This window comes from Amphibalanus amphitrite, unplaced genomic scaffold (assembly GCF_019059575.1).
Source record: "Amphibalanus amphitrite isolate SeventyFive unplaced genomic scaffold, NRLGWU_Aamphi_draft 000922F_arrow, whole genome shotgun sequence".
Lineage (NCBI taxonomy): Eukaryota > Metazoa > Arthropoda > Thecostraca > Balanomorpha > Balanidae > Amphibalanus > Amphibalanus amphitrite.
The window spans coordinates 184,230-193,106 of NW_024882416.1; the positions used below are offsets into that span (position 1 = coordinate 184,230).

Consider the following 8,877-nt stretch of genomic DNA (forward strand, 5'->3'; position numbering starts at 1 on the left):
GAGAGAGAGAGACAGAGAGAGAGAGAGAGAGAGAGAGAGAGAGAGAGAGAGAGAGAGAGAGAGAGAGAGAGAGAGAGACAGAGAGAGAGACAGAGAGAGAGACAGAGAGAGAGACAGAGAGAGAGAGAGAGAGAGAGAGAGAGAGAGAGAGAGAGAGAGAGAGAGAGAGAGAGAGAGAGAGAGAGAGAGAGAGAGAGAGAGAGAGAGAGAGAGAGAGAGAGAGAGAGAGAGAGAAACAGAGCTAGCTTGTTTTGTGTGAACCACCGACATAAAATCAGTAGTCAAACCCTTCTGTGTAGCACAAGCGACGTTTCAAAGGGCATACACAATACACATGTTTCATGTAATTACGTACACAATAACACACCACCCCACAGGTGAAGCCGTTCTCTCGGAAGAAGTCCGCCACGCACGCCGAGCGGGAGAAGGAGTGCGGGAACCGCCACTTCAAGGAGAAAAAGTACCGCCAGGCCGTGTGTAGCTACAGCCAGACCGTGGTACGGGCGCCGCAGCCCGGCGATCCAGACGCTGGTAAGGCAACATGAAGTGCGAACAGATGGTCATGCAAGCTGGTTGTGTTAGTGCATGACTATCTACACGGGAAGAATGAAATAATTAGGTGTCATTTTCGCATATGTTGACATATGTGCGCCAGTGCTTTACTCGTTGGAGCCGGGAGGGGTCATATCGACTCGACACCTTTTTTTTAAACCCCACATCTGCTCTCCCGTGAATTTCCGGGAGGCACGAAAGATCTCCTTTTAAAAGTGTCCAATCGTCCGATTCTGATCAAATATGTGTGTTCGTAGGCCTGTTCTGGTATTGCTTTATCTACCAAGACAGACAAACTTGAGAAAAATCGAGTGATTGTACCTTTTTTGAAGGTCTCTAACCAACTTGTCTGAAATTCACCGGAGAACAAATGTGGGGTTTTAAAAAAGGTGTCGATATATGACTTGCAATTCCCATTTAAAGGTAGTGTGCCAGCTTTCTTGGACCGTATGGAGTTAATGGCCCAGATAAGGAGAACCGGATTTTTAGAACTTATCCATGCCTTCAAAACTCATGGAAACGTCTTAAATTCTTCAAATTTTGAGTACCCCAGTGCGAAATTCGCCCCGACGGGTTGTCGGTCGTACCCCAACCACATTTCACACCACTATGAACAATAAATGCACACACTGAAATCGCTATTACCGATATGCTCATCCAATCAAGTTTCAATAAACCCGTTCATCATCATCTCCTGCGGTTTCGAACACGCCTGTTAGGTGGCTTCTGATGCTCGTCGAGGTCGGAATTTCCAAATACGCGTGGTGCGTCGGGCCGCGCGCTCTGACTTCGGCCAAGAAAAATGCGTCAGCTGATCATTGTCATTTCTGCCACTTGCGTGTGGTGAAATGGGGTCATAACTTATAAGACGGCTTTTTCATATCAATTATTTTACATAAAATCATATTTCAAACCATAAATAATGTTCGACAGCCAAATAAAAGAAACAATACCAATACGGGCTTACAGTTTAAGGCTCGACATTGTGTTGTCTACGATTAGACAGCTGATAACTCATTCCCGTACGTCGTATGGTCGTAACACTATAATGACCTTTGCTTATTGTCACAAGTGCGCCGCATTCGCGATTGTTGCCCGACGCCTGTTTGCAGGTGAGCCCACTACAGTTGCTATACATATCTAAAAACCGAAAAACTTTTAGGCGAAAAAGGCACTATTCCAGGCCCATTTTTGATTTTTTTTTGTGATATTATGTAAAAACAGAAGCTTCTTATCCTAGGAAAAATAAAATGGGAAATCTTTCAAAGGTGGCACACTACCTTTAAGGTTTCAAACCTTCGGATGTTGTTTGCTTTTTATGTAATTTTTATTTGCATTTATTTGTTAGCTTAGTTCATGTGCCTTGGCCTTTGCAAAGCTACGTCTACCAAGTACCATCCCAATGTTTTGATAAACTGAACGGCGGCTCGAAGCTTGGAATATGTCTTTCAAATCATCCTGGCCGTTTCCTTTGTATCTGACAGGCGACATCCTCAGCGTGGGCTACGCGAACCGCTCGGCGGCTCTGCTGCACATGGGAGAGTTTCGGCTGTGCCTGCAGGACATTGAAGCAGCGCTGGGTGCCGGCTACCCCGCCCGGCTGCGGTACAAGCTGCTCGACCGGCGCGCCACCTGCCAGCTGAAACTCGGTCGGTGCTGCCAGACCCGGACGGAGTGAGAGGCTGGAGAATTGGGTTTTCACAAGGCTTTAATCAGGGTAGAGCAAAATTTAGCGAATGAATCTTAAATGTTCTTGAGCATACATATGTATGAGTTTGATGATACTGATCAGTCAAACAACTCTAGCCAGGCACAAGCTCATCAGCTCAATATTGAAACGATTACAAAGTATACAAAAAAGCTACACACATCGAATAAGCTGTGCTGAACTATATTTGGCATCACTCATCAGTAGGCAATCATTGCCTTTTTCACAGGGCATGTAACAGCGGCCCGGGAAACTCTTAAAGAGTTGCCCGAGGCATTAAAAGAAGCTGATCTGGACTCAAAGAAGAGGGAAGTCTGGGAAAAGGATGTGCAAAAGAAAGCTGAATCCGCAGCGAAGATGCAAGATTTCAAGCCAATTAGTGAGTCCTTGCAGTTTTTATAACTGAAAGTAACCGATGATAAACTCAAGACTCCGGCCAGATAAGTCAATGCAAACCCGTTAAATATATTTTTTTGTAATTTATTCTTGCACTCAATTTCGCCGTTAGCCTATGCTTATCACATCACCTCATCATCCCCTCCTTCCGTCATCTAATTTTCTCCGTTTTCACCGCAGTGCTGCAGCAGGAGGAGGAGCTGCCCGCCCTGGAGTCCCGTAGCGACCATTTCCTCAGCGCCAGCTCAGCAGTGGACGTGACCTACAGCCCGGGGGAGGGACGGTTCGCCGTGGCCGCTCGAGATGTCAAACCTGGAGATCTACTGGTGGTGGAAAAAACCGCACGCGTCCGTACTTATGGCGGAGAAAACCGGAACGCACTGCATTCATTGCTTGAAGAGGTGGGTTCAATCGCAATGGCCGCGCGATGGATGGACGCTGCCGATTCGCTACATAGTTCTTGTCTTCGAGAGGAATGCATATAGCTGGTACTTACTTCGCATGTTTATTGCATAGTGTTAAGAAGCTATTGCCGTCGCACGCCGGTAAAGGAAAAGCAGCCTTTGGTGTTTTGGTTTCGGTACCTACTAGTGGTGTCAATCGGAACTTGAATCTTCGGAATTCCGATTTTGTCCAATGTCCAATTCGGAATTCGGTTGGACAATGACAACAGGCTTTGGACAACTTTGGACAATCGCTTGCTACACCTCAACATTTTCATAAAATTATCGTGTTTAACATTGATTGGCTATTAAAAAGCCCAGCTTTCGATATGATTAACACTTTTGAGAGCTGGCAACGATACATTAACAGCAAATTAAATAACGGTGTTGAGTGTAAACTATTGCACAAATGTCGGACATCTTTGGACAAATGGCTGGCTTGGATATTTTTGGACGGACAATCGACGCCAGCATTGGACATTGGACGGACATTGGACACATGTTTTCTGAAATTGACATCACTAGTACCTACCGTTCGACCGTCAATGCGCTCCCCTATTCTTATGACAATTGCTATTATTGGAAGATCGACTATCCACATTCCATTATAGTATCGACTATTTATCCCCAAATAATTGTTCATTGGTCGATCATTGTCCAGCACATCGCCAGGAAATGAAAAGGATTCTGCAGCTTGGCGAAACGGCGGAGTTAAACCCTGCGGCACAGCATAGATGCAGGCGTTGTAGCCAACGCCATCTGTGAACAGGAATTGTAAGCACACAAAAGATGCGTATGCTTGCCTGCTACTAGATGGCGCTAGCTGTTAGCGCATGCATCTATGCTGTGCCGCAGTGTTCAACTGCTCCAGGAACCCTGTTCAGAGGGTGCACTGTGCAGTGTGCATTGTGCATGCATGATCTGAATAAGATGTGGCAGCTCACATTAAACTTATGACCGGTGATTAATTACGTTCAGCTGACTCACTTTTAATATCATCAGTTTCGAACCGTGCTTTCGCTTCACACTACATATATCTACCTACCTACCCCACCCATTCTCCACCTCTCCTTCCTCTGTTCACCCGCAGGGTCCTGGCTGCGTTTCCGTGCCGCGAGTGCAGCGGGGTGATGTTCTGCAGTCCGGCGTGCGCGGCGGCCGCCGAGCCCTATCACCGCTGGGAGTGCTCCATTCAGGACGTGCTGCAGGCCTCCGGCATGTCCCCACTCTGCCACCTGGCGCTGAGAATCATCACCAAACACGGACTCGAGTTTTTCCAGAAGGTATGAACTGTGACCGGGACGCTTCAGTTATGATAATAAGGTGTCTGTTGCGTTGCATGTGCGGTATGTTGTGGTCGACGGTCAGGCATTTCCGATCGTAGCTGTTTATGTTTGTGTCATTATGGCTTGTAAGTTGTAGCAACGGTTTAATGGGTAAATTGCATTTCAAAGTGTGAAAAAGTATGTTTATTGTTTATGACTGGACGAGTCCAACTACACGTGCATCCTTCCCTGAATCCCTATGCATGCGACTTATTCGGGACCTTCTCAGCCGGCCTCTTCAAATGAGCGTTCTACCAGTCTCTGCCAGGTCTGGTAAATCGCATAGGTATAGTGTGAATGATTACCTACCTTACGCGAAAAATAACGCTTTGCAAGAATTTACACTTACCGACCTTACCGACAAAAATTAAATTCACACAAATTTACACTTACCGACCTGCAACGTAATGACACTTACGTTGCATTAATTCACTTACCTCCCCTGTCGTCATGTCTGCACATCTCCGCAGCTACGTCCGGAGCTGGAGCGTGCCCGCGCGCCGGGGGACCGTCCCAGCACGGACAGCGCCGGAAAGCAGTACGACCCGGACAACTACCTGTCCGTCCACCAGCTGGTGACGCTGTCCGAGCTCCGCAAACCGGAGGACTTCTTCCACCGTACACTGATGGCCGTGCTGCTGCTCAAACACCTCCGCGTGGCCGGCTTCTTCGGGGAGGTGACCGAGGATGACCGTGAGTGATGTGCCTGTTTCCTGTGTTTCCTGTGTGTGCCTGTTTCCGATCTGTAAATTGAACGTTTGATGTTTTGGCTGGTGTGTATGTGTAATGTGCATTGGAATAGCATGTAGCATAGACCTCTGTATACTAATTATTTTAGCTAAGTAAATTATTTAGAAATATTTATGATATGCATCAGCGCTGCCGGCTGCGGGTTTTTTCCTCCAGAATAAGTCATAAAATACAACGGTCATGGTTTCCATTATTTCATCATCACTTCCATCCTTATACCGTGACCTGCAGTCGGGTCCAGCCGCTCTAACCTCACGTAACCCTCGGCGCAGCGGCGGACCGTGCGCTGAGCTCCGACGAGCTGCTGGTGGGCTCTCTGCTGCTGCACCACCTCCAACTTCTGCAGTTTAACGCGCACGAGGTCGGCGAATACGTCATGATGGAGCCCGGCCAATTCAAACAGAGCCGCAGCGTCTACATCGGCGTGGCCGTCTACCCGACCGTGTCGTTCTTCAACCACAGCTGCGAGGGAGGCGTCTCCAGGTTGGTGGTCTGGCTTTTAACTGCTCTGCGGCTTTCGGGATTTTTGGGTGTATGGAACAAGCTATTTCCATTTAATTATGTCTGAGCAACTAGCCAGGCGCTTTCTGAAAATGAGACCTAGCTCGCGAAAGTTGAATTTTGAGACAGAAGCTCTACAATCATCACCGTGTTCCGCGTCTTTATCTCTCACGCTCACGCATTACCTGATCACAGGTGTTTTGTCGGCGATACGCTGGTTGTGCACTCGGTTATGCCAGTGGCTGCTGGCCAGCCCATCTTTGAGAACTACGGGCCCATCTACTCTCACAAGGCAAAGCCGGACCGACAGCACTGGCTCAGGTGGGAGTTGAAAGCGTTTTTACTTTTATTCGCCTACTTTATATTGCTGTAAACGACCTTCTGACATAGAGCGAAAACCGATTGAATGAATACGGCATTTGAATGCAACTCAAATAAAAACTGATCTTTTTTAAAATAAAAATCATTATTACTTTGAATCTCCAGATCTCCAAATGGTAACTTTAACTTGTCATCATTAAACCTGTGGAAGCTATCTCAGTTCCTTGACAGAGGTGGACGGTCGTAAACTAATCGTAGCTGCGTATTTCGTCCGGTGTTTTCAGCTCCCGATACTGGTTCGACTGTCGCTGCGTGGCCTGTGAAGAGAACTGGCCCGACTACGACCAGTACGACATCAACACGGTCCTGCTGAGGTGCACTGGCTGCGGTGCCGGCATCGAAAACGACGCCTCAGGTACGAGAACGGGAGTGGAAAATAAGAGGTAAAAGAATATTAAAAAATGATGGTTCAAAGTTTACTTTTGGCCATTAGGATGACTGTATTAACTGCATTAATAAGTATCTCCTAGAATATTTGATACCTGTTTATTTTTTTGTGTCTGTAATTTCATGCGCCCGTCTCTAATTGCACGTCGCATATACAATAAGTGCTTACTCAACCACTGCCTAGTTGACGGTCTGTATTTTTCCGCTGCTTAGGCAAAGATCCGGTTGGCGACTGCCCAAAGTGTGGTAAGAAGAACAACGCAGTGGAGCTGTTCCGGCAGATGCGCGGTGCCCAGGAGAACTATCACTCGGCCATGAACATGATGCACGAAGGTAGGAAGCATGAACTGCCGTCTGTCTCTGTTTGTCTTGCCATCTGAATGATAGGAATCGGCTCTCACGTACGGACGGCCCGAGGGCAGAGCACATAATTCTGAGACGGTGCCATGGCGCGATATGTGCTTCGGGAATCGGGATATGAGTAACGTGGGAAAATTAACGCCTGGCTGGGCATTTCATAGGACATCAAAGAACCGTTATTAGATGGCGGATTTCTAGCTGTGAGGTGTCAGAAGAGTGTGTATTAATTCGTACCTATGTGTTAGGTAGGTACAGCCCACCGATAAAGTAATGTAGGGTTTTACCAATCTCAACGATTGGCTTTGACTTGCGATTGTTTAATGCGGAGTGATCGAAAAGAAGATGTCAATAGCTAAAATTGCAGCTGCAAGGGTGACGATACATATAAGCTACATTCAAAGTTTCGTTGTAGTCTGGCTAATCGTTCCTAAGCTTCAGAAGCAGAACATACCCATGAGCATGACTGAAACCCCACATTACTTCTGCTGTGGACTGTACGTACAGTAGAATCCGCCTAATGAATCCAACTTGGTGACACGGTGATTTATTAAGCCGTGGCTTTAGTAACCGCGGGGGTCAGTTATGTTTCTATTCCGTGAACACCTCAAGTGGCCACAATAAGCGGCTGGATTTATTTTCCGAGGCAGTAGCGGCGGAACACCTTCAATTAAGGGAGGCAGTGCCGACTTTTGGTCCCATTCTTTCCATGCAACGCCCATAGGGCTAATGTTAAAATGGCAAAATCAAGGGGGGCACGGTGCTTCGGTGCCCCCCCCCCCCCCCCGTTCCGCCGCCTATGATCCGAGGATTTATAAAGGGGATTCTACTGTATTGGTAAATTACGGTGCATGTGGAGGAAAATGTAATGGGTGTTGGCTGGAGCATGGCAATAAGATCGATAAAGTTAAAAGAAATAATAAACAATTACAAATCGCTGCCTCCGACCGTCTGTTTATGATGTAGCTGGGACGAAGTTCAAATAATTATTTGTATGTAATAAAATAAGTAAATCGCATCATCGGTACAAAAGCAAATAACACTCGTACGGCGTATAGTAGACGATACCGCATTGGCGGACGCGGGACGTTATTCTAACTGCTACCCTCGCCCCCCTCCTCGCAGGCGAGCCGAAGAAGGCACTGCGCCTGTTCTACCGGTTCATCGAGCAGTGTCAGGAGCTGGTGGTGCGACCCAACCGCGACCTCAGTCTCTGTCAGGAGGCGGCCAGAATGTGTCTGGCTGCTCAGGGCAGTCTGCACTGCATCCGCCAGAAGAAGACCAATGTCGCCTGAGAACACCTTCGATCGGTGCACCGTATGATTGCATTCACTGAGCAGCTAGCAAGGCCGGGCAGTGGTGTGTCCAAAGTGTGAAATAAGTTTTTATGATAGATTTGTGGTGGCGTTTGACATGTGTGTTTCCCTTAGTGCTCTGAATGATCTTGGACTTTGGTGCCACTTTAATCAGTCATGAGGTGAATTGACGGTTCGAGTGTTTCGTAAGAACATCCCACAACCAAAATAAGTGTTTTGAAGTAAGAGTGAGTGAATTTCGGCAGTCTGGGCGACTGGCTCAATTGGCCATTGCTATAGCAATTCAAAATCGACAGAAAATGTTCACATTAACCCGCGCCCTGCTGGGGGGGGGGGGGTTTGAACACCCCCCCTTGTGGTTTTTCGCGAATATCTCAAAAACGGCGGCGCGGAGCGCCGCCATTTTTGGTACACCTTATCATACATCAATTCTACACATGTGAAAATTTCAAACCAAGGTCATTCAAGGTCAGGTCACCAGGTCACTTGAAGTGACCTCACCTCATAAAACGTTTCAATGTCTGTCATAGCTACACCGAGTGACCGATCGCTTTGAAACTTTCAGCGATTGCTAAGAGCAATAGCATGTACAAAATGTATATCTCAGAATTTTGATATCGATGACCTAAGGTCAGGTCAATTTTGCGACCTCCCCATTATAAGTCAATGGGAGAAAATTGAAATGCGCTTCTTTTGGACGAAAGACATTATAAACGCTCCCAAACACTGAATTACAAGTGGTTTAGACACACTGAACATGA

At 47.1% G+C, this 8,877-nt stretch overlaps 1 protein-coding gene across 1 annotated transcript; it reads left to right on the forward strand.

Annotated features, from left to right (window-relative positions):
- The first annotated feature begins 334 nt into the window (after positions 1–334).
- Positions 335–8,422, forward strand: LOC122368093 (SET and MYND domain-containing protein 4-like). Its single transcript, XM_043341729.1, has 12 exons — positions 335–343; positions 378–531; positions 2,037–2,201; positions 2,490–2,639; positions 2,837–3,038; positions 4,190–4,382; positions 4,895–5,117; positions 5,447–5,657; positions 5,871–5,996; positions 6,281–6,411; positions 6,657–6,776; positions 7,926–8,422. Exons 1-12 carry the CDS (start codon positions 335–337, stop codon positions 8,093–8,095), a joined length of 1,854 nt encoding a protein of 617 aa, XP_043197664.1. The 3' UTR covers positions 8,096–8,422.
- The last annotated feature ends 455 nt before the right edge of the window (positions 8,423–8,877 follow it).

What these genes read in the sequence shown, in the direction of transcription:
- LOC122368093 (XM_043341729.1), top strand. An exon ending in CACCTGCCAGCTGAAACTCG is followed by an intron (nt 2,202 to 2,489) that starts GTCGGTGCTGCC and finishes CCTTTTTCACAG; the next exon opens with GGCATGTAACAGCGGCCCGG. An exon ending in GACCGACAGCACTGGCTCAG is followed by an intron (nt 5,997 to 6,280) that starts GTGGGAGTTGAA and finishes CGGTGTTTTCAG; the next exon opens with CTCCCGATACTGGTTCGACT.